Source organism: Diadema setosum, chromosome 9 (assembly GCF_964275005.1).
Source record: "Diadema setosum chromosome 9, eeDiaSeto1, whole genome shotgun sequence".
In the NCBI taxonomy this organism is placed as follows: Eukaryota; Metazoa; Echinodermata; class Echinoidea; order Diadematoida; family Diadematidae; genus Diadema; species Diadema setosum.
This window is the reverse complement of record NC_092693.1, coordinates 21,400,270-21,426,186: the sequence shown is the minus strand read 5'-3', so window position 1 is coordinate 21,426,186 and position 25,917 is coordinate 21,400,270. Positions and strand designations below refer to the sequence as shown.

The 25,917-nt window shown below is 38.9% G+C and overlaps 1 protein-coding gene across 1 annotated transcript; it reads right to left on the bottom strand.

The window, feature by feature from the left end:
* Positions 1–787: 787 nt before the first annotated feature.
* LOC140232571 (lon protease homolog 2, peroxisomal-like) lies at positions 788–25,917 on the bottom strand. Its single transcript, XM_072312665.1, has 19 exons — positions 25,780–25,917; positions 23,257–23,344; positions 20,924–21,119; positions 20,158–20,267; positions 17,731–17,814; positions 16,998–17,272; positions 16,155–16,328; positions 15,127–15,312; positions 14,715–14,862; positions 13,836–13,915; positions 13,080–13,185; positions 11,420–11,546; positions 10,315–10,604; positions 9,013–9,070; positions 6,534–6,688; positions 5,739–5,875; positions 5,107–5,173; positions 4,611–4,721; positions 788–3,514 (listed from the first exon to the last, which is right to left on the bottom strand). Exons 1-19 carry the CDS (start codon positions 25,890–25,892, stop codon positions 3,398–3,400), a joined length of 2,622 nt encoding a protein of 873 aa, XP_072168766.1. The 5' UTR covers positions 25,893–25,917; the 3' UTR covers positions 788–3,397.

The following is a 25,917-nucleotide window of genomic DNA, read 5'->3' as shown; positions in this document are numbered from 1 at the left end:
TTCAAATTTCTTTAGGTCCTTGAATACAGAGCTAAAGTATCATTTGTACGGTACCTTGACTTTTTTTTCATTATTATGTCTCCGTTCTCTGTCACAATGATTTGCTTACCTTTCATGTGCAAAATCAGCCATGAATTATTATGAACCATGTGTATATTTCTGAAAGTGATCATAGTTGATTACATTGTACCATACAGAAACAATAAAATGAAAATGAAATGAAAATCAATAAATTAACTGAAAACACAAAAAACACACACAGACAAATAGACACACACACACTCAAAATTTTAACAGTGATCATAATACTTCTTTGTTCGAATATAAAAGACTCATATATCACAGTAAACACAACCTAGAACACGAGAACTTTCAAATTACTCAGTTCTTTTTAATACCAATGCTCTGTCTCCTGAATTAGCACTAAACAGTATAATACTAGATATAATACCCTTTGTACAATTTCATCATTTTGAATCACAAAATGGAAAGATGAGTGTTAAAACTACAGCATTGTATTTAAACATCATAATTCACACATAACTTTCACGGTGGTATGGATGAATCATTACAGCTGTACACAAATCATTTACAGGCACAAATTTGTAAATAACTGCAGTAAGTACATGAAGCATGTAACTCTCTGATGTCTTGGCTCTCTGTCATTTGGTAACGTATTGTGATCTTCAGTCATATGGGATGATATGAATAAACCTCTAAGAACAGTAACACAGGTCTAAGAAGTAATATATGCCCCCCCCCCCCCCCCCCCCCCCCCCGCCCTCGACATGATCTCCTGAATTTGAATAAATTTCAAATAGTGCACTGCTGAACCACAAATAAGTATGTCCATTACCATTAAATTTTTACTGCATAATGATGGTAATACTGATGGCAACGGAAATGACAACAAAAACAATAATCATAATAACAAACATTATAATTGACAGCAACCCATAGGGTAATGAAAGCATTACTGTAAAAGTGGAAATTTTCGCGGTGTTGAAATTTTCGCGCATTTCGCGCAACCAGAAACTAGCGCGAAAATAATAACACGCAAATATTTTTGTTTGCCATACGTTCCTGTGCGTGATGTCTTGATTCCGCGGAATTAAAAACACGCAAAACTCTTCTGACCCGGCCTAGCGCGAAAAATTAGTCGAAAATATCCACTTTTACAGTATGTGAAGCAAGTAGGATAAACGATTCTTAAAATACTGTAGTGACAACATACAATTTTTATGTCATAAAATCCTCATATTGTCCTCTACACACTGAAAGCAATGAGAAAAGAAGACCCATCGGTGAGATGTAAATGTTCTTCCAAACACATAAAATACATGCCAATATGTGCTGCCTATTAGCAGTCATTGCATATTCACATGTTATCCCAACATCAGAGACAAGATAGTCATGGTAGAGAGAATATATATGTATATCATTCACACCTGCCACATACTGTTAGATGCAAAAATTACAATAATGATGACTTACTAATTTTTGAAATATTGCAAACATGATCCAAAACATTATTTACTGTATTAAGCACCAACTCTCCTCAACATTGTCATGAAAAGTATGTTAAACTATCTTTTTTTTTTCTCACACAATAAGATACAAATCGAAGTTCTGAGAATATTTTTTAACAAATGCAAGAGGAGGAATCCTAGCACCTGGCCAGATTTCAAACACTGGTCCAGATCACACACATAACACACACATACATAAACACACACACACAAAAAAAAAAAACAACAACTGAAAAACACTGCCAAGATGATTCTGGTTGAGGCTCTGTATATCACTCCATACATGTGTAAGGGAAGTGTTCTAAAATACCAAATACATTATTTCTAGATGACATTCATTTGGAATGTACAGATTTTCCTTGAATATATTCAAACTATTGTAAGGGTCTTGTGGTAACAAAAGCCTAGCCTAGGCTCATTATACCACAAGACTGCCTGGGCCATCAATATTCATTATCATGAGCAAATATATGCAGATTAAAGTCAGCATGAAATAACAGGATAGCTTGCATTTTAAATGAAACAAAAAATAAAATTCTGCAGTGTTTTAAAGTTGATAAGATAGGCGACATGTAATAACATTTGATTTGCCTCATACAAAATAAGTATGGCGAGAATAGCACTAACATAATAACATACATCACGAAGACATTACATTTTTAATATATATGACACGTAAGCCACAGCTATGGTCCTGAAGACGATACAGATGACATACAACAGATTCTTCACAGAATCATTCATTCATATGGCTATTTCTTCACATTATACAGTGTAAAATGGAAATATATGGCAGTGTACATTCTTGTTCAACATCATGAACTGCTATACATGTGACATAATCATCTACTGCGAAAGCACATCATCAGAAACAGATAAAGGATTTTTTAAAATGGGATTAACGATGTCTGACACACATTGATTCTGTTCTCACACCCTGTGTACATAGTTTTGTGAAAATACTGTGCAAAAAATGAACAGCACAAAGCTTTCCTTCTTCTTCTCTGTCTTTTTTTTTTCCAATGAAAAATTTCTCTTTTCTAGGTTAACATGAAACAATGTGTTGATACAGATATTTTGTTGGGCATGAATTGCATACTTTGTAAATGGTAACATCTCAAAAGAATACAAAATCATGACTCAAATTATAGGAACTTTCACTCACTGATACCTTGAGTACACTGTAAAATGAGAACACGCTTTGGATACTCTACATGAAAACTCTTTCATAACTTGGTGGAAAATTGCAACATTCTTGAAACAATATGACAGTGATAAGAATGACTCATCATTAGAAGGACTGGGGGGAGGAATAAAGAAAAAATCCTGACACATTCAAAGCAAGTAAGCACTTGCTCCTTATAGACTACAATTCTGGAAGTGATCAACCCATTCCATACTGAATTATGAAATCACCATAGACTTGATGCACATGCCACCAGGTTCCTGTAAGGAATGGGTTAAATTACTCAGTCATTTATGTGTCAGTGGTACATGATTACTCCAATTCCTACCAGGCAATCATAACTTTTCTGAAAAAAAGAAAGAAAGAAGAGGTCTTAGAGAGAATACCAATAACTACAAACATTTGACAAGATGGGACTATTATCAACAACTCAAGAGGTCATATATATTATACATATTTTTAAATAACATTGAGCAAATATTGAGGATTAACACACACAGATTGACGTGTCCATGCAGGCCCGTTACTCATAAGATTTTAGTTCTTCGCCTCTCTCTCTTGCATACTCACAAGTGTACACACAAATCACTCTCCCTTACACGGCAAGTCGAGGATCAGAAGAATTGCTCCATGGATGATAAAAGGGGGTTGGCCCATTGATTGCATGTCAAAAAGCTTCCAATCACAGCTTACTGGGGATGACGTCTGGGGTCGAACCCTTCAGAGTGGGGAATCCCCCTTCAAATGCATTCTGCAAAACATCCTCCAGTCTGTTCACCAGGGAGAACTTTAAGTCATTCTAAAGTTTGGCAAAGAAAATAAAACCAAAGAAAAAATACACACATTCTCAGAAAAAAAAAAATAATAGTACACAACACTACAGAGAGGAAGGTGATTTTATGACTTACAATGAAAGAGCAATACAAGAGAAATATTTTCTTTTATTAAAACAGGTTAATGCAGAAATTCGCATACAGATTGTCAAACATGCACTAGTAAAATACTCAAACAGACATAATTCTGCTGCAGAGTAACTTAACAGTAAATTGCCACAACATGGACATGAGTAACTGGGACCAGGCATTACAAATGTGATAATATGTGTTGTAAACTTGAGACATCAAGATGTTATCTAAATATATAGATTATTTTGTGTCTCTATATACACTGTACAATGTACAGGCTTTGTAACATTTCACACAATTTTTTATATCATTCTTGCACTTAATAAAGATTCTGGACATGTTCTACTTGCAGTTAATCTTCCAAGTTATGAGAAAAAGAATATTTCATATGTGTATACAAATTTTCTCAACATGTGAGAGAACTCCCTAGTGAATAAATTAATCTGTCATTGCAGTTCATTACTCCTAGGAGAATGTTGAAGTTAATATGACTCAACTTAAAAAATAAAAAATAAATAAAAAAAGTTCCCTTTGCCATCTAACTACTGAAAATACAATGCAATTGATTCAAATTGTACTGGTGATTATTCTTGCATCATATTGTTTTCATTGCAACTGATTGCCAAATTGCCCTTCATTGACATAAATACACATTGATTATTCAGTGGTTTGTTTTCTTATGCTCATGATTTTTATGAAGGCCATTTATAGGCACTCAAAAAGCACCAAATACTTGGTGAGTATTTATATAGATGAAGGGCAAATTGTGAATCAGTTGCAATGCTATTAATGTTTTGCAAATAAAGCAGTACACATTGTACTCACACATACACAAGTCTGCGTGCATAGAATAACACTTTGTATAAATGAAGTCACATTGTTTATCATGAGTGATGGTAGTTGTTTTGTTTTGTTTTGTTTTGTTTTGTTTTTTCTATCTGTGCCACAGAAGACAATATAAGTTTTTATTTAAATGCATGAAGGCCTTACCCTAATGTTCTGTGGTATTTCTTCCAGGTCCTTCTCATTCCTCTTGGGCAGAATGACATGTCGTATTCCAGCCCTGTGAGCTGCAAGAACCTTGGACTTGATGCCACCGACCTACGTAACAAAGGAGACAAGTGTTGACTTGGTTACCACATTGTGCCACAATACTTTCAGGTTCTAAAATTGTTTTTGCATGAAAAAAAAAAAGGTGATCTGAAATGGAATGCATCCGCAAATAATACTTTACCTTATCAGAATGATATTCAGTTAGTAAGGGTTTATGGTGGTGAAGTCACGCAACTGAAATCTGTATGAAGTTCTTAACGCTGAACAAGAATAATGAAATAGTAAATACTTCATTTCATTCGAAAACATGTTTTCATTTTAAATGAAATATACAAAGAGATGAACAATATGTTCTCCATATTTTTATGATTAGAAAAACACACAAACAAGCAAAACAACATGGTTTTGAAGGGAAATCAATCAAATTACTTACTGGAAGGACAAGTCCTCTTAGAGTGATCTCTCCAGTCATGGCTGTGTCCGACCTTACACAACGCCCACTAGAAAGCAAGAAATGATAAGCAAAATAATTTCTGCATATTCTACTCATTATTCTTTTTAAAGACACACACTTACTGAAAAGCTGTTATTTTCACGTACAGACATTTGACAGGAGGTCATAGACATGTTTGCACAGTAAAGGGACAGGTATTAGTGCACTTACAATAAAGTTGATGTCAAATTGCGAAAACAACATCTCATGAAAATGTCTGTGATCTCCTCATTTGCAAAAATATCTGTATGCAAAAATAACAGCCTTTACAGTACTCCAACAATTACAAAATCGAGTTCACTATGATGGGGGCAGTAATGCAGGGGAGAGTAATGGTGAGCATCTCTACTGTATAGAATTACATCACATTCTTTGATGTACAGGAACTCCCACACCAAGTTACTGACTTCATGTTTAAATGCAGAGAGCAGCACTTCACAGAGTGCAGGGAGACAATTTCTCAGAAAAATGGCAACACAAGTCCCCATGAAATATAATTAAGAAATAAATCATTGAGTTGGACATTGAAGCTACATGGACTATAGATTTTTCATTTGTAAAGCAATGCTCACCTGAAGAGGGACACCAAGACAGAGATGACCGTGACACCAGCCGAGGGTCCGTCCTTGCCCACCGCACCAGCTGGGAAGTGGATGTGGACATCGGTGCTCTCCATTAGGTCCACTCCAGGCTTGCTGTCAACGCCAAGCTGAAGAGTTGAGGGAGATTGATTAGTCTGCCGCTTTCACTTCACAAATGACGTTACACAGGAATGAAAAATCACGAGGGCGGTAAGAATAGAATTATCTTGCTGTTTTGTGCAGGAAAAACTGAAAAAAAAATGAAATCAACATAACCAACTTACAACACTACAAAGTAGAGCTACAATGGACAATGCAAAATTCTGAATAGTATAATATTTATTATACAATGTAAATAAACCAAATGTAAGTGTCTGATATTTAAAATGCATTGTAGTTTATGTGACACTTGGATTTACAATGGTCCAAAATCATAGAGGCAATTCACATCAAATCCATGGCATTTAATCTCTATACTATTACAAGCATAGAATAAAAATACCTTTTACATGCACATGTCAGCAGGCACTCAAAATTGGAAATCTGTTGGTGTGCATGATATGTCATGCTCATTTACTTAGTCAAAATTCGAAGAATATGAAGCCTGCATTCAAACTACCATTGAATTCCAGCAAATGTGTCTAAACCCATACATATCGTCACATCCAATGCTCGTTTACATCAGAACATTTGTATATGAATATTGGTATGTCTGAGAACCATCACAAAATACTTGCATTAGGGGGGAGGGGATCATTACCCACATCAAGAAGGCTAGACACTCACCCTGGAGGCATGGCTGCGCACCCAGTTGAGGGCGATCTGGGCGGATTCCTTCATGACGTCCCCCAGCTGACCGGTGAGGGTCAGCTCTCCGTCACCATCCATCTTGGTGGCCTCCACGTACATGATCTCACCTCCCATTGCTGTCCAGGCAAGGCCTGCAGAGTCCAGGAAAATGACCAGTGAAGAACAGATGAAGCAAAATACAGGTGTAGGAATTCCAAACCTGCATCTTGCAATTTGCTCTCTTGAAAACGGTGTCTAGACATCTACACAAAGAATTTCAGCCTCACTTCCAGGCTATAGGCTTACTTCCCCTGTGCTATATACCTGTTTGGTTTTGCATTTACATCAGACTTAAGCATAGACTATTCTGCCAAAGTTGGGTATTTCAGGCACAAACTGAATGATAAATATCTTAAAAATCAAGATGACAACAACAGGGGCAGTACTATGGTTTTGATAGTGAGGAGGCCAAAATCGGCTGACAAACAAAGAAAAAAAAAGGGTCTTCACATTTCTTGGTGACACTTGCCTCCCAATATTGGCTGACAAGCAAAACAGAAAAGAAAAGAAAACGGTCTTCACATTTTTTGGTGCCACCTCCCTCTCACCATAATTATATCTACTGCCCAAAAAAACAAAACAAAAAAAAGTGCTGGAAGGGAGGGGGTCCATGTATTCAGTCCCTAAATCTTCTTTTAAAACTAGAAATGTCGCATTGGCGACTGGTATGCCTCCGCCATAATGCATGATTTTCCCACTAGGTCTAGATAGTACATGTGGACACTGTGTGATCACATTTTCACAAAATTGGCACAATATTGGAATGACAAGTTTGTCACAAATGTGTTGAATGTTCACCTTCCTTGATGTAGGTTTAATTGGATGAATACGAGAGCATGTATCTAGGGATTTAAGGACTTTAACTTGACTTTGAACCATTCATACATTTAGGCATTGAGTAATTTTCAAGGTACAGGTGTGGAGAAAAAGTGCAATTTCTGAATTGAATAGTAAATTGTTACCATTTTCATCTGGCCCTTGACCCTAAAATTCATGAGATAATTACTTTCAGGTAGAACATGCATAATATTTACTAAGTTTCAAGGTAACTTGAGCCACTTCCGAGATATGGAGGAAAAAGTTAGTTCAGCACTTTCAATTGATCTTTGACCTTTTGACCTTTGAGGGAGAAAGAAAAAAAAAACTTTCCAGAGAATTTCTATAAGGTTACACACGCATACACCAAGTGTAAAAAAAATAACCCTGCTGGCATTGCATAAATATGAGGGTAATAGTAAAATTTTGAAGTCTTGCACTTGACCTTTGACCCCTGACCTTTGACCCCATGAACCCTACATTCTCTAGATAATCACTTCCAGTCAGTACATGTATATACTATGTTCCATGAAGATACCTTGAACAATTTTCCAAGGTACAGAGAAGAAGTTTTCATATTTCTACTTGACCTTTTGACCTTTGACCTTTGACCTCATGACCCAAACTTTCACCAGAGAATCTTATTCTTAATTGGGTAATACATGTATACACTAAGTTCCAAGAAAATATCTTCAGGCATTCAATAGATATGGTGGAAATAGTGAAATTTTATGTATTTGACCCTGACCTTTTGACCTTTGACCTCATGACCCAAACTTTCACCAGAGAATTTTAATTGGGTAATACATGTATACACTAAGTTTCAAGAAAATATCTTCAGGCATTTAATAGATATGGTGGAAATAGTGAAATTTAATGTATTTGACCCTGACCTTTTGACCTTTGACCTTTGACCTCATGACCCAAACTTTCACCAGAGAATCTTAATTGGGTAATACATGTATACACTAAGTTTCAAGAAAATGTCTTCAGGCATTCAATAGATATGGTGGAAATAGTTAAATTTTATGTATTTGACCTTGACCTTTTGACCTTTGACCTTGAGCATGTGCACCCAAGAGTTGATAGGCACAACTTCACCCCCTAATACACATACATGCCAAGTTTCATTAGGATACCTCAACAGGTTTCGATAGTTACCTTGTCCACAAAATTCATTACGGACGGACGGAAGGACGGACGGACGGACAACCTGAAAACATAATGCCTCCGGCACCACTTCGTGGCGGAGGCATAAAAAACAACCAAAGTGAAACCTCCAGTTGCACCAGCCTTGAACAACAATGATATGTCCATCCATTGTAACATGCACGTGATGTACACTGATGGAACAAGTCAAAAGAGATGCGTTCACTGAGGACACAGTACATCCCTGTGGAATCACTGTGGCCTACCTGAGAGAGTATGGCATAATGTTACCCCATAATGGATACCGGTATTTTAACTTACGTATACTTTAAGGTCCCATCAGGGAGGGGATGAATTCACCACCTTCACACAAAATAGCTCAGTATGTTTAAATTAATCGTACCAGGTAAGTACAATGTACAAAGGTGAGATGCAAATGCATATGTCTTACCTACTGCAACTCCAGGCTGAGACAGCCTTTCCGATGTCTCGCTTTCAAAAATTGGGGCCTGTAAGAGAGAACGCACAAAACAGCTTTCAAGCGATCCCTTTTGATGATTGTACACGAACATTCAGTGGACAAGTATTGTAAAACTAGAAATATTCACGGCACGGCCTCTTTCACAGCAGGAAATTTTCACCAATAGTCACTGGCAGTCAATGCATTGTGTAGACCATGAAGAACTGTCGTAAGCATTTTACTTTTGCGAATCTTGGCTCCTCGCCAAAGTTGCAAAAATTTCAGGCACACAAACATTTATAGTTTTACAGTACATAAATTTCATGACTTTCATGATTTATCATATCATCACCAATGTGATGAATCTGTATACTCTTTGGCCTGAATTCACGAAGGTGGTACAAATGAAACCATGGTTTAAACCATGGACAAAAACCATGGAGCGCCAAGTGTCGCATGGAATATTTCGTTACGAAATCGGTCATTTCATCAACAAAATGACCATTTTCGTGGACGAAATATTCATTTAGTTACAAAATGTTGTCATTCTGTTACAAAATAATCATTTCATTGACGAAAAGACTGATTTTGTAACAAAATATTCCATGCAACACTTGGCGCTCCATGGTTTTTGTCCATGGTTTAAAGGTCCAGTTTACCTTTGGGAGCAGTGATTTCAAAAATTGTCAAGATATCATATTTGATGCATATGTGTAGGTCTGTTGTATCATAAAACATCCTACCATATGAAATATTTGCAATAAAACCTAAAATATAAGGAGATATCAGGGTTTTTCTCAATAAACCGTAACTGTATACGGTTTAGTCTGGAAAATTTTTTATTATAACTATTGTTCACATTTTGTGTATTTAACAACACTTAACATCGATTATACGGATTCAAATTTTGACAGTGGTTGTTTTTATCCCTAACTCACATTTTAGAACTATTTTATAGCACTAATGCTTTCATCTGCAAATGGTAAATTATGCCTTTAAACAATGGTTTCATTTGTACCACCTTAGTGAATTCGGGCCTTACTGTTTACTTGACATTGTGCAACTCTTACTCTACTTTGTACACTACACATTACTGGATACATCTCATCTCTGTGAAGAGACAACAGCATCAGAGAAAAAAAAATCAGTTGCATGAACAAACTGAGTTACAGAGACATACTATTCACAGAGGGGGGCATTACAATGATAGCTGATTATCTTGGGCCAATGGTGATATACAAGGTAAAAGAATCATCCCAAACCAATCCAAGGAACAGTGACGTGTGGGCTCACCCCGAGGATATCTTTGACGGCCATGACGTCGATGACGATCGGCATTTCTGGCGGCTGGGCGATGGCCGCCTCCGTGGTCAGCTCGATGGGCGACTTTTCGCTTGGGGTCGTCTTGGGCTCCCTCTCCTCTGCCAGGTCCACGTTCGCCTCCGCCGCTGCAGCCTTGGTACTGTCTGACGGTTCGTTCTTGGGCACCTGTGTCTCGGCCACCCGCACAGCCACTGCGCGGCAGACAGCCCCCAACTTGCGCTCCAGCTGACGGACTCCCGCTTCTCTAGTGTGCTTTGAGACTGCAAGAAAATAGCGATAAATCATATCCAAATAATGAGGGAAAATGTTTAAAATATTAAGTAATCAAAGGAAACACAAATTCAGCAGTCTACACATACACAAAATTAATCAAACACTCTTTCAACACTAAGGAGGTGATCATCTTGGATAGAGAATCCATATGGTTAGAAAGAAGCATTAAAGGAGCCATCTGGGCCATATTTAGGACCGGGCCATTCACAGGATTCCATGCCATCTTTATAGATCACACACTTGATAGGGTCCAGTGCATGCTTGCTATGCACAATCTTGCATTATATAAGGGCTGTTCCATCAATGAGAGTTTCATTCACCCATAAGAAGCCAATTGATAATTGGTGAAACATCGCTACACATTAGTTCATTTACAGTTTTTTATTAAAATAAATATACAATCTTGTACTTCGACTGGATGAATGAGAAGAATTTACACCAGTCTATTCACTATTAGAGTTACACAAGGGAAAGCTAAAAAATGTTCTTTCAATTGATCAATATGTCGAAACAAAATTGTATTGCTTCCGGTGCAAGTAAATTGTACCATCATTTTGGCCCCATCCCAGCTAAGACATCAACAGTAGTTGAAATCACCCAACTGTGACAACAGTGATACTCAACACTACTTTCACCATGTGATACTCTAAAAACCACGAATGTACGAATGCACACAATGAGTAGCTCTATGTCTTTTGCTTTTTCCCTTTCTAAACTGCCATATCAACCAATTACAAGTCAATTAATTTTTCATTTGTGTATTTGAAAGTATTCCACAGCAAAGAGAGTCAAGCATTCTCACTGATGTATTTGACGGCATCCTCGGCAAACTGGAGCTGCTCATGAGTCAGGCCGTGCTCCTTGAGTTGTTTGGGCACTAGGTGGCGCTGTGCAATGTGAAACTTCTCATCCTGCGTGTACCCAGATACCTGCCAAATTCAAGAGGTGACACAAAATGAATGACACAATGAAACCTACGAAAATAGAGATATATGTAATACCGGCCAACATTATCTCAACAGATAACTGAAACATTAGTCCCTGAAAAGACGGTGACGTACAATGGCAATGATACTTTCAGACATAGGTTCTGGGAGATCAAAGGTTACAACTTGCATTGTAAACCTACTGCAAGACAAACTTTTGTACATTAAAAAAATGGACATTGCTATTTAGCTTTCCATGAACAAGAAACCATAATTACTTTGAAAAGGCAACAGAATATTTTACGAAACATTAAAAATTCTTACAACCTACACTATGAAGAAGTCGACTGAATATGTGACAGGTTTGCACGTACATTATTTTGGTACCAACTGCCATTTACAGACATGTGAAAATTACAAGAGGCTATGAAGGAACGTTTACACCTACACCTAAAAACAAACGAAACAAATAACTACGGTTGTGTTTTCCTTCCTAGTGGTAAGAAAAAAAAATTGCCAAGCCTGGTCTGACTCTATCAGATACTGGGGGAATTCAGGGACTATGTAAACAGAGTGGGAGTAGCCAAGCTTTAAAGTCCAAGGGCGGTTTTCCAGGAACAGAGGCAGTCATATTCCTTGTGATTTCTCATCATGAAGGAAACAACAAAGGGGTGATAAAGGAAAGAATGCCCTTGAAGACAGCAGACAAGGATTAAATAGGAAATAATCACGGGACGTCTACGACCAGACTGTCTACTAGTACCTAATTTGAGTGTCAGATGTGACAACTGTTGAACTGCTGACAGGTTACAACAATGATCGCTTGTTTACCATCAAGGGGCCACAACATAGCACGGTATCTCAGCTACCCTTGCACTGTTTCGATTCATCACCGTCATTAATGAAGTTTATGGGGAAAGCGGCACATAAAGTGCTCCCTACACGCCACAATGTGCCTCTACTGTAACATTTTGAAACACATGGAAACACTCAATCCACAGGCTAGACAGAATTTCATTGGCAAAGGGGCAAGATATCTATAATAATAAACGAAACAAAATCATCTGAATGAAGACAGCATATAGTATCTAGGGTGGCATTCATCAGAGTTTAGATTATTAAAAGCACATCCATGTACCTTATGATCCTGCGATATCATAATATTCCTTTTAATCGCAGAGAACCAATGCTTCCAATGATTTCCAATACAAATGTCAAAAAAATACCTCAAATAAAAATCTTTAAATGTGTGTCCAGTTAGCACATGAGGCATCACATAGAGCCTGAAGTGCCAGTGCTTGTGTTCATACCTCTTATTTAATATATTGCAGAAATGACCAGATATATGCCCGAGATCGAGAATAGGGTCTATATCAAGCCAAAGTGAGACAGTGCTCCTATAATCTTGCAGACCTGGCTGATATCAATAAGCAAAGAGACAACCATCAACTTGACTTGTGGGATCCCAAATCAAAATGCAAGTAGGCAACAAGTTTAGTACTATGATTTTTTTTCCCTCCGTCCCCTTGGTCTCACCTCAATGACCTCCATTCTGTCCAGGAGTGCTGGTGGGATGGTCTGCACTGAGTTGGCTGTGGCGATGAACAGGATTTGGGAGAGGTCAAAGGGCACATTCAGGTAGCTTTTGACAAAAAGGTGAGCAAAGTTAAGGGAAAAGATCATACCAATATACTATTTTAAGTCTCAAGCATACACAACCTCATCATTCCTGAATTGAACACTAAAACTTGCTAGCACTCCTAGTAGGAAGTTATGAAAGCAGTTTAGCTATCTACACATTAAACATTTAAATGATTCACACAACACTGACATTATACTGTAATTCAAATGTCACAAAATATTGAAAAAGCATTGTACAAGTCACTGAGGTCAAAAAGCACATTGAAGTGGATACTAATGCACTGAAAGAGGGGAGATTTGGGGCATAGATCAAAGCACTGGCCTTATGAGAAAGCATTAGTATTGATCAGTTCATGCCTTACCTCAGAGTCACACTCACATCATAAATCATAAAGCTTTCCATAGTTTCAATCTTTCCTCAACTAGAGTGAGAGAGAAGGAGGGAGTTTTGTGTTTGTTTTTGTTCTTGTTGCCAATGATAATGATGTTAATGATGTTGTTATTGTTGGTGTTGTTGTTGCATTGTTTTGTTTTTCTGTGTGTGTGTGTGTGTGTGTTTTTTTAACCAGTCAAAGAGAAGATGACACTATCCAACACACCACCATCATATCAGTGGTCAGCAAAAAAAAAAAAAAAAAAAAAAAAGGATACTGGTCAGTGAAGCTGTTGTTCTGCTCTGGGTCCAACACCTCCAGCAGAGCAGCGGCTGGGTCTCCCTGCAGACTCTTGGACTGTAGAGAGCAACAAAACACATTCTACATGACACCACAGCATTTCTGCAAACAAGATCATGTAAGAATGATTCCCTACATCGTTCTGCTCAGAAAAGTATGTCTTAGTTCTCTATTCTTGCACAAATTTCTCCCTCGATTTTGCTTTCTCCAAGTTGCCATAAATGATTGTAGCCTTGGTTAATTTCCGGTAAACAAGGGTATTACTACTCACATGAACTACATTTCATATCCATCATTCTGCTTTTGTTTGCTGTTTTTCTTTTGTTGTTGCTGTTATTGTTGTGAGAACATCTCCACACATTTATTAACTAGCTCAATAAGAGGAGTAACAAGTCAACAGGTGAGAGCCACTCATTCTGTACAAAGACCATCAAATGAATACCCTTTTCAATGAACTAGGCTGGAGTGGGGTAGAGGAATTAATTATTCATTTATAAGCAATACATCAAGGGAGTTGTGAAATAGAAACAAACAACTACTACACTATAAAAGCAGATCATCAGCCAAAATTCATGAGTTTACAAACTTGTGAAATACTGTATACGGCATATATTTAGCAAGTATAATTGGTTTTGGGGTTTATTTTTTGTGTGAATCGGGAGTTCCTGACATTTTTTGTAAGTGCAAAATTTGTGAATGTGGAGTACAATAATGAACAGAGAATGTGTGCATGTGGCATTTCTGTCTCTTATGTGTGGCTGAAAGTTGGCTGCGACATGGACTCCCATACTTCCTAGTCATAGTAGCGTAGTCATGGCAACGGATATATCGTAACAAAGAGGAATTGAGCCCCCACCAGCTTGTCTATCTCATCAAGCAGGAAGACGGGGTTGTTGACTCCGACATTCTTCAGGCCGTGGATGATTCTGCCCGGCATGGAGCCAATGTAGGTCCGGCGATGGCCCCGGATGTCCGACTGGTCGCAGCATCCGCCCAGAGAGATCCTGGAGCAAAGCAAGCAACAGCAAATTGGTTGGTTAAGACTTCTACAAGATGTGGGGAGGAAGCTGTTGTGTATTTGCTTCATTAAAAAAAATAAATAAATAGAATTAATTTACATTTTCTGTGAACATAAAAAGAATAGACCCCACTGTCTACCTAAGAAATAATCTACGTGGTGCACCAAAAACCAACAGAGCTAGGTCATCTAACCATGCAAACCTTCAGTGAATTGCTCTATCACTTCAGTATACCACCATCTTCATTACCTGTGAAATGCCCTTCCCAGAGTGTGAGCGATGGATCTGCCAACGCTGGTCTTCCCCACACCCGGTGGCCCGACGAAGCACAGGATGGGCCCCTTCAGGGAATTCTTCAGCTGCCGGACAGCCAGGTACTCGACCACCCTCTTCTTGAGTTTCTCCAGACCATAGTGGTCAGCGTCCAGATCCAATCTGCATCAAGACGAGGCAAGAAATGGACAAAGACGTGGTCACTAACCATCCATCACCAAAAGATTTCTTGTCAGGTCAGCTGCTACTCAGTGAAACAAGCAGTCAATTTCACACTATTATATAAGATTCAAGTGCACAGTAGGGTGTTACCATGATTACACAAAACACACACACACACACACAGAAACATACAGCTATACACACAGATGCATGTATCCACACACAGACACATATGTTAGGGCAGCCATTGGATGTTTCAAGTACTAAAGGATTAAAGATGCTATCTCTTCTACATGGCTGAAGGCTACTGATTATCAAACCCAGTACTTAGTGGAAATGGGTATGCCATATATTAAACCTAACAAGAATTGTAATATTTCCAAGGCAATTTGTTAGTTGGAGCTGTGGCCCTCTCTAGTAAGCCCTCTCAATGTCCATCAGATCAAGTTGTCCCTATGTAACCATAAGTATCCAATCCATATAAATCCAATCCATATAAATTCAATGTTTTGATTAAACAGCCCGTATGTATGGCAGCTGAGAATTTGATATCAAGTTTTACATATCCACTGATTATCACTGTGTGCCATAAAGCACCCTCAGGAAATGCACAATTCTTAACGTGAATCCATCAAACAAACTCTTCTCTTACATCAGGCCTTGATAATCATCATCAACAACAACAACAACAAAAATGCATCGTTTTTTCCACGGCTTCTTCCATGAAAGACAGAACCAAATGACCACAAACAAAGCAAACATATCAAACCAAAGCAAAAAAAAAAAAAAAAAAAAAGAAAAAAATAAGAGTAAGACTTTGATGGACCATAGACGGGCAGTACCTGGCCTGTTTGATATCCAGCATGTCCTTGGACTGCTTGGACCAGGGAAGCTCGGCCATCAGCTCCAGGTAGTTCCTGGTCATGGCATACTCTGGCATGGCACTGGGCATCTTCTTCAGTCGTTTCAGCTCCTTCTGACAGGCCTTGAGGGCATGCTTTGGCATGTTAGCGTCACTGAAAAGAAAAATGGACAAACTGCAATATGATATAAGAATGAAAACTCAAATGTGCAAATAATATGATAATTCAGACATAAATGTGACTACTAAAAAAAATGAATTATTCATAAAAATGAATGAGATGAAAATAATAAAAACAGGTGCAAAAAAAAGAAAGCAACAAAGAAATATGAATGAAAAAGTAAATTACCGAAACCCAGGTAGTCTAAATTTCAGAATAATGTACCTACGTTAGTACCAGCCATTATGAAACCTGGGGCCCGTTTCATAAAACTTGTCATCAGTGACAACTGCCACATTTCTATGACAAATTTGCTCTCAGCCAATCAGATGCAAGGATTTCAGTAGCTTGTCACATCTATGACAACTTGTCACTGATGACAAGTCTTATGAAACGGGCCCCTGAAGTCGGTAATATGCACTTGCAGTACATACACTTCAATAGATTAATTTCAGGCAGGTGTTCGAGAGCTTCAGTCATGTCACAAATCAAACACTTTCACTCAAACCCCTTGTAAATTGAGAGAGATCCAGTGCTTAAGAGCACTGCAAGACAATCATGGTTGCAATATTACACTTTTTCACTACAATAAATACAGGAATAACATGATACAGATCTGGCAGGTGACGATCTGCAGCAATCAGCCTCTTCTTGGCCCCTCACCGGATCTTGCGATCCAACTCCGAGATCTCGTCCCCTTCACTATCCCTCTCGTCGTCACGGTCGTCGCGTTCGACGAAGGCGCTACGCTTCCCGGGGTTGTTCTTTATCACCACCACCGAACTCTTGTCCCTGAGGGCGGGGGGCACCCGCACGTCTTCGGACCTCTCATTGCTGCCTCGTTTTGCATGCCGCAGGAGGCGCAGCCCCTCGATCTGGCGGATGAGCAAGGGCAGCGTCTTCTGGAAGCGGGTCTCAAGGTCAACAGCATCCAGGACCTGCAATTGGCCATGGAGGATATCATGTCAAGTCCAACTTTTAATTCAGAGTCTTCATATGAACCAGCAAAATTAAAAATAACTACATATTGTTTCAATGGCTAGAAACATCAATAGAATATAGACACAAAGAATATATTGTGCACATCCCCACATATTATGAACTAAAGAACTACGGCTTCATTTCTTCTGGTCACAAAATTTTTCATGACATCGCAATTTAGACTTACACAAATATACACATTAAAATCATGGGCAATCCATTTAAAAGACATCAATCAAGTTTGTCACCACAACACTTTATACATATTTGGTAAACCTGTCATTCTAGGAGTAGTAGTCTGTGACATACCATGCAATATCACACTCGGCTATCATAAACTTGACAAGTTCAAACATTGAAATAAACTTTACAAATCCAGCATTACATCAAGGTGGGTAGAGTGCAAAGAGATTACCTCCAGCTTTTCATTGTAGGAGGCCTGAACTATGGAAGCAACAATGTCTGGCAGTCTTGCGATGGGTAGACTCTCAAGGAGCCGCTGAAGGAGAGAATCGTTTATACCAGAGAAAAATTGGTTATCCTCAGCCATGACCTCCAACAGAGCAGAGTAAACAATGCATACATAGATCATACAACATCAACGGTTTTGTAGCACATACAGGTAAATGTTCCAAGTTTAAAACTGTACAGACATTCTCTAGTATAATGGTGCCACATACTTGGCATCTATTACCGAACAATGAGAGACAGCAATTCGTTATCAAAATAGATAAATAAATAAATAAATAGCAAATGGAGTTTCCACTGGCACAATAGCGAATGTACTATCTCTGAAAGAACAATGCAAACAGTGAGTGTAAAGCTCATGGATAATCAGCTTCTATTATATCAATTTATTGTTCCCATTCATAAGTGTACCACTACCACATTGTTTGATGTCAATTATTGAATTGTTCGCATTGAATTTAACAGAGGTGCACTATCTCAAATCAGGGTTCTGATAAGAACAGGGAATGTATAGAATGTAAATGATGCGCAAACAGTTACTCTGATGAGTCCATATGTTCATATGGATGCGGTAGAATCATCTTAATCACACAGGTCATTGGTTTGATAACCGAATCATTTTCCCCCACTTGCCCACGAATGAAAATCAAACTTTTCCTCACTATGCTATGGTGCCAGACTGTATAACATTGGGTTTGGGGATTACAGTGTAAACCCAAATCCTTTTCTAAACTTGCTAAATAGGACTTCTATTTTCTTTTCTTTTCTTTCTTTTTCGCACCAGCTCATATAGCATGCTACTGTATAAGCTGTTATTTTCATGAGGGTTTAATTTTCGTGAATTTCGCGAATCACAGTTGGATCAGGAATTTAACAACACGAATATGTCTCCATGGGCTTGGGTAATAGTGCATCAATTACGTTAGCATCTGTGTCAATTCGCGAATACAACATCTCACGAAAATGTCTATGACTTCCTCATTCGTGAAAATAACAGCATGTACAGTATCTGTTTTCTTTTCTTTCTTTCTGTCATTCATTAGGTAGCCCATCAAAAAAAAACAAAAAAAAAAACAATGTGATCAAATGTCCATTAAGAATTGCACCCATAAAAGCTGAAGTTAGCAGAAGAATCTTTGGTACCCAAGGTCAGCAGCACTATTTATAAATCCCATGGGACAAAGTTCCAGCTAAAATAAACAGCTTGTTTATCCCCCATGGCCCTTTTGATTTGATCTTCGGACTCTGGTGATGTGCAACAATGCATGACTTCACTTGGCCAGACACGTGAGATGTTGTTCATTGAACCACTACAAACAGCCAGTGATAATAAACCTTTTGCTTGCGTCACATCTGTGTGGCACATTGTTTTTGTAATGTTATGATTTGATGTGACTGAGCCCAAAATGAAAGACATTGTGCATATCTTGTCGAGATAAGACTCCTGGAATTCTCTACCATAAAAAAAAAAGGAATAAAATAAAAATATAATTTGGAATAAACATATATAATATGGTACACGTGGGCTGAGAAACAGAATTGCCATAATTCCAAAAGGTGGTTTGAGTCTAGTCTATGGACTATGCAAATGTTGATTGCATAAAAACATGAGGCACACTGCATATATGCCAAGACACACTCCCAATGATGAACACAGGCTAGCACACATACCAGTATATGTGCAAGATATGTTTTGTTTGCACTTGTTTTACTCCATGGACTATATCACAGGAAGCCCTGAATTACACAACCTTAATCACAGGAAGCACTGTAAAAAGTGTCCTTCACAAACACATACACATCAACTACCTAATGATGAAATGAAGAATATAGGCTGTGAAAGGGAATGTCCATCTGCTAGAAGATATATGGGTTTGTTTTTTATTCTAAACATTGGGTAATGCATTGAAAATATCCACAAATTATGTTTCTTTAGCAGAATATTTTTACAATTGTACTTACAATTAAACTCAAGTCAAATCCATTTTTTGACTAGCAGTGCACTAACTTGTACCATTCACATTGCATAAGTCAAATTTTGATTAAGTTGAACTAGGGTTGTGGTCCCAACAGAGTTGACTTATGCCTGTACTCCATCAAAACTTTGAATGAGAACCAAGCGAAGCCACCTGGCAGGTGCTTTCCTACTCATGAAAAGGCATCTGATGTGTCCACAGCATGCCACTTTCACCAGCATGCTGATATTCGAAACTCAGTAAAATCTCATATTTTTTGGCTCGCATATTCCTTAAAATTTTTACATACCAGAACCTCTCTTTCACAGCACAAAACTATCTGGAGTGACTCCTACAGTTGTACCACAGGTCTATAAAGAGATGAATTAAAGCATTTAACGCAAGTTTCTATACAATACCCGGAGTTTGGCCACAACAGGGGTAGAGACATCCAATAGTTTCAGCAGTCTCTCAGCTTGCTCTCGAAAGTTGTCTGCTACGGGCAACGCCTCTACGTCTGCTACAAGTGCTGGCAACAAAAAAGAAAAGAAAAGAAACTCTGTTTCATCTTGAGGTGGCATGACTTGTCGACAGGGAATGTGGCCAGGGGAAATGATAAGGGGAAATGTGCCAGATAGAACAAGACTCCTTGTAGTCAAAATTGTGGTCTGCACATTGCAGTAGCCACCTCAAAAGTCATGTCCTTTCAATGAAATTTTGACTTTGATACCAGCTCACCAAGACTGTAATACAAATCAACACATTTGAAGGACTTTGCCTGCGCAGATTTCATCCCTTTCTTCCACATCACAACATTCACATCCTAAGTGCAGCAAAAGTGACTCAGACATTGACAATCGGGGAAAACTGGCAAGGTTCATACTACTGGCACAACAACTACTATTACTACTACTTCTATAAATTCAAGGGCAAGTATTAGCTTTTACGTGTGTGTGTGTAATGACACTAATCCCTCTCAACTGCATAGAGTTGTCACTATACTCACTTCTTCCTGAAATGTAAAGCCACTGCTCTTTAACAGAAAGATATTTGAGGCATTAATCAAATCCTACCAGTAACCAACAACACACCTGCAGGTGACAATCATACAAGGTATGCACAGTCTCCCATTGGCACTATGTGGACACGACCAATGCAGGGATAGGTATGTGACCTTTGACCTACCAGCTTCGTCACCAGGGAGCTTGTCCAGCTGTTTGACCTGGGCCACAGGGTAGGGCTCTTCCTGGATGAGGCGGTCAAGACTGAAGCGGCAAAGGCCGGTCACTAGCAGGGTGTAGGCTGGACGGGGCCAGTTGGTACCCGTCACTTGGACAACCACTCCCGCAGTACCAATAGTGTGCATGCTCTCAAGAGCATCCTGAAGAGTAGGGGAAAAAACAACATAACGTTGCCTCAAATATATGTAGCGAGGTGAAAAAAAGGGGGTTCCGAAAAGGTTGGGCGTTATAAAGGGAATAATTAGAATATAGAGGGTCAGGGAGTAGATAGGGCAAGGCATAGGGTGAATACGGTTCAGACAGAGGGCTTAGGGCATGGTAGGACATTGTAGGGAATCAGACAAAGGGAATAAAAAAGAAGGACATTTGATAGACAGCAGGTGATTTTTAAGGAAATAAAGAAATAGATAGAGCAGGGGGGATGTTAAGAGTACATGTTTGACAAGGAGTTGAGGTGTTTAACGAGAATATTGTGGTAGTGTGAGTTAATTCGGGAATCCTGTTGCAGGAGAAAGCTAAAGGGCTCGCAGCGAAGCCAGGCTTTGTTTTATAAATAATAGGAGGAAGGGAGAGTGTCAGATTGGGTTCGAGGCGCAGGTACATGTAGGTTACACAGGTGAGAGGAGAAGGTCAAGTTGGGGACAGGTAAGCGGATTGGTCGAAAGAGGGTTGTCAATAATTCAGGTGGGAGAAATTAATTGTGATGATTGGATAACAGAATGGTAGGAGGGATTAAGGAATTAGTTTAAAAAGGGTAGTCAATGTTGGGAAGAAAGATTCTTTTATGAGATTTGCCCATTTATTCATTGTGCACGCGATTTCAGGAAAAGATTCTGCCAGAAATTTTAGTGAGATTTTGAAGGAGAATTCTGCCAGAGTTTTTGCAGAGATCTTAAAGGAGTTTGGGAGAAGATTTGAAGAGATTTTCGAAGAAGTAGGACAGTTTAAGAATTCTTTCCGAAATTCGGAAAGGGAAAGATGTCAGGGATTGCAACGATTTTGTGAATTAAGCAGGAATGGACGCATTCGAGATGTTCGTTGGGCAGTAATGCCTGGCTCGGCCAATTGATAGTAGTGCGTCATCCCTCGCTGTGGCGAGCGAACAAGAATTCCTATTACATAGTGCCATAGGTCAAACTGTGATTGCCAGCATGGTAGGGACCGGCTTGGAGAATTTGAATTGAAAATTAAACCGGCGGAATCGGAACTGATTTGAACTAAATCGCCTTTTGCCACTGTCCGAAAAGACTTTATCGTGTTCATGGGTCATGTATTACCATGGGTCATGTATTACCCATGTGAACTGTGAATGTCGCACACCCCACCCTGAGGCCCACTAATACCCCTGATGAGCTGGTGAGGAAGTGACGAGGAGCGAAGACAGCCGGAAACCGCAGTGTACCAGCCGCGAAGCCATGAGATGCCGCGAGAGGCCACTGGCCTAGGACTGCAGTGAATGTAGCCAGTGATCACGGACAATTTCCTCCTTTCCCCTATTAACCCCCCCCCCCTTTGCACCTTGCACTGAAGCTGTGAGTACCATAACTGAACTATAAGAAGTTGCATGCTACGTTTAAACTATGTATAATCATTGTACTTTCAGTGCCATGTAACACTTCGCTGAATTACCTAGACAAGAGGAGAGTTTTCTCTTGGAATAAAAGTAATTAACCTTATGAATTTAGTGTGATATCTTTTTAATTGCTGCCCTTAATTAAGTTAATTGGTGACTATGAGGCAGGTGAGTCTGCAAGTGCACTAACTAATCCCCTCGCGTCGTTACAGACTGGGCACGAGCCCAGGCATTTATCAGGGCATATCAAACCAAAAGTAAAATACACATAGACAGCAAATACACACACAAAAAAAAAAATGGAAAAGTGTATTATATACCATATCATGAAATATGACATTAACTTTGCAGTTTCTATCAGAAAATACTTTAGAATTTTACAAAGACAATCTTTCCATAACTTACTTTCAAGGAAGAAATTAAAATAGGAGGCAGTTTATGTGAGAAATTACATACAATACATTCTAGTTAGCAAATCAAAATCAATGAGAAATATGGTATCAGTAAAGTGTGAAGAACAACTTTTGTTATACCCTTTTCCTGGTGGTACAATATACAGTAATGGGCCCTTGTTCAAATGCCTACAGGGCAAGTGGAAAATATATTTTTCTACTAGCAGCCATAGATAATAGATGTATTGTGAACACCTTAACAAATTCAAGAAGTAGATCTTGGAAAAGAAGGAACAACTTGATTTTCATCACCTCTTTTTCTGGATCCTTTGGGATAACTCCAATGATGGTGCTGGTCAGTGTGTTGTGGCGGAGGATGCGACTCTTCACCATGTTCATGCTGATAATGCATTGAGATAGAGATTTAATCTTTGTTACTTTACATCCACTGAGGACAAACTGATTTTGCTATAACATGCATTCCCCATGTACCTGCCCAAGTATACTTGCACTAGTCTTCAATGGGTTAAAATATCAATACAAGTTTACTTGAAGAAAAAGGCTCTCAATTATAAGTGCTTTTCAATTAATGCCTTTGCTGACTGCTTTTCACTCAAAACAGTCACTGCAAACAGCCTCTTTTTTCCATGATGACCAAAATTCAGAATGTAACAAAACCATTTGCCTGAGGTAAATAAAAACTCAGCGATATCATCAATATTCAATGTAATATCTACAAATCATCCTAATGACTGCATACGTTGGTTTCCTTCCACTCATTCTAAAATAGTTTCTCCAAGAACATTGACAGACACTTGACAATAAAGCCAAAGCAAAGTTCTTGGAGGGGCTAAAACTTTATCTTTGATCATTTGAACTTTGCTTCCGATACACCGAAAGGGTCTACCAAGAAACTTACCTGGCTGACGCGATTTGCCAGGATGATGAGTGTTTTGAGATCAAAAGTGTAAGTTTCATTCAAGGAGAGCCCTCCCTGTTAACCCCGCGTTCAGCATTGTTGGAGGATAGAATGTGGCATGATGATTGGTTGTGCCCTTACAATCATTTTTTTTTTTTCTAAAAAGCTGAATGTGATTCACTCTAGTAGAGAAGATAAGTGGATATCGCTGTGGCCCAATTTCTTGATTACTGATAATCGATATATTGTGGTATTAGCTCCGAGATTGTGGACTTCCTACAAACCTTTTCAGCTAGTAGTAGTTCTTATTTTTGTTGTTACCCAACTTAAATCATGTCATTACATTATTGCACACATTTCTTGAGCATATATTTTAGAGCAATAATTGACAATTCTGCAGAACTACATTTTGGCTTTAATTTCTGGAAGGAAAGTAATTGGAGAATCTGCCAGTATTCTGCCCATCACCCCATTTTGCAGCATCCATACTGGCAAAGCCTTCAAAAATTTGCCAACAAAGCATTTGCACAACCAGCAAAAAAACAAAAACAAAACAAAACAAAACAAAATAAACAAAACAAATCACAGCATTAACACATAGGTTTAAACAGCCAAAGAAAAGTCAGACCAGAGCAGAATTTGCTTACTTTAATAACATGCTTAGTTTGTGAAGTGTGTGCTACCAAGAAAAATGAAATGGTTCAAATGGTGATATTTGTCATCCAATTTCTTTTTAATAAAAAAAAAAAGTCTCAAAACCACCAGCACTTACATTAACAATGCCATCCTTCATTCATTCATTCAACACACAGAGGAGGGTGCAAAACCTTGATGTAGTCAAATGTCCGCCCCCCCCCCCCCTTAATACACATAAATTTAGGCCCTAGATTCTAATTGTCACTGACAAGGCGACACATTATTTTAGGAATGATGCCCACTATTTACCTAACTGCGACCAGCAGCCCCAAACGCGTTTGGGGCTGCTGGTCCAGTTACTATTTAGTATTTACCTAGCTACACGCAGCCGCTGTCGCGAAAGACAGCGGCTGCACCTCTATTCTTTCGCAGACGTTGTCATTTTTCTACGTAGGTAGTCAGAGAGGCGCCCTCTCTAGCTCTCCGACTACCTACGTTGTACGTTGTAGTATACGAGAGTGAATGCCATTCAAATAACACGCAGATGAGGAGTGAAGCAATAAGGACGTTTACAGACCTGATTTCAGCCACAGATTTCGGTGAGTTTTTGACGTAATTAAACAAAAAATCACATAGGGCCTACCGATTATTGAATGATTATCATAGATTACGATAATTCCTCGTATTTTAATTTTCCACGATTAATAAAGATATTCATGAAGGAGTCGCACAACCACACTGAAAAATGACGACGTCTGCAAAGGAATAGAGGTGCAGCCGCTGTCTTTCGCGACAGCGGCTGCGTGTAGTAAGTATTTACCCTACTTTCTGTCACGGTTCTGCGGAGGATACAAGGTCAATAGTCTAGTCCTAGACTATTAACATGTTATTGTTATTGTTAGAGAGCCCAAAGAAGCCAAATAAGCAAAGCATGCAGAGCCACACTGCACTGGACACTAGCGCCCGGTTTTACTAATTTTTTTTTTTTTTTTTTTTAAGAATCATTAAGAGCTGAATACAGTAAGTGCTCGCACATTACTAATTAGCCGCAGCAGTAGTAAAAAGTTACAACAGGGCAGGGAGATATCATGTCAGTCCGTCCGCAGACTTGCGTACCGGTAGCTGAACCTGAAAGTGGCCCGACCAGAGGTGCGAAACTGCGAGCGAGCGCTCCCTACAGCGCCAGGGCAGGGCGGCTCATTCACCGCTGTTCACATAATGAGCAGCTGAATAGTTGCCTTTCTTGTCTTTCTCAGCTAGGAAAAATCCTTCATACTTACTTCCGAGGGTTATTTACAGGTATTCTCATCGATGCTCCAGGTAAAAGCACAGCGTCCGCCACTAGTAAAAGTGGCAATCGCCGTGGAATACTCAGTCCCTTTCTGTCCGACATGATTGTAATGGCAGACCTTGACGTT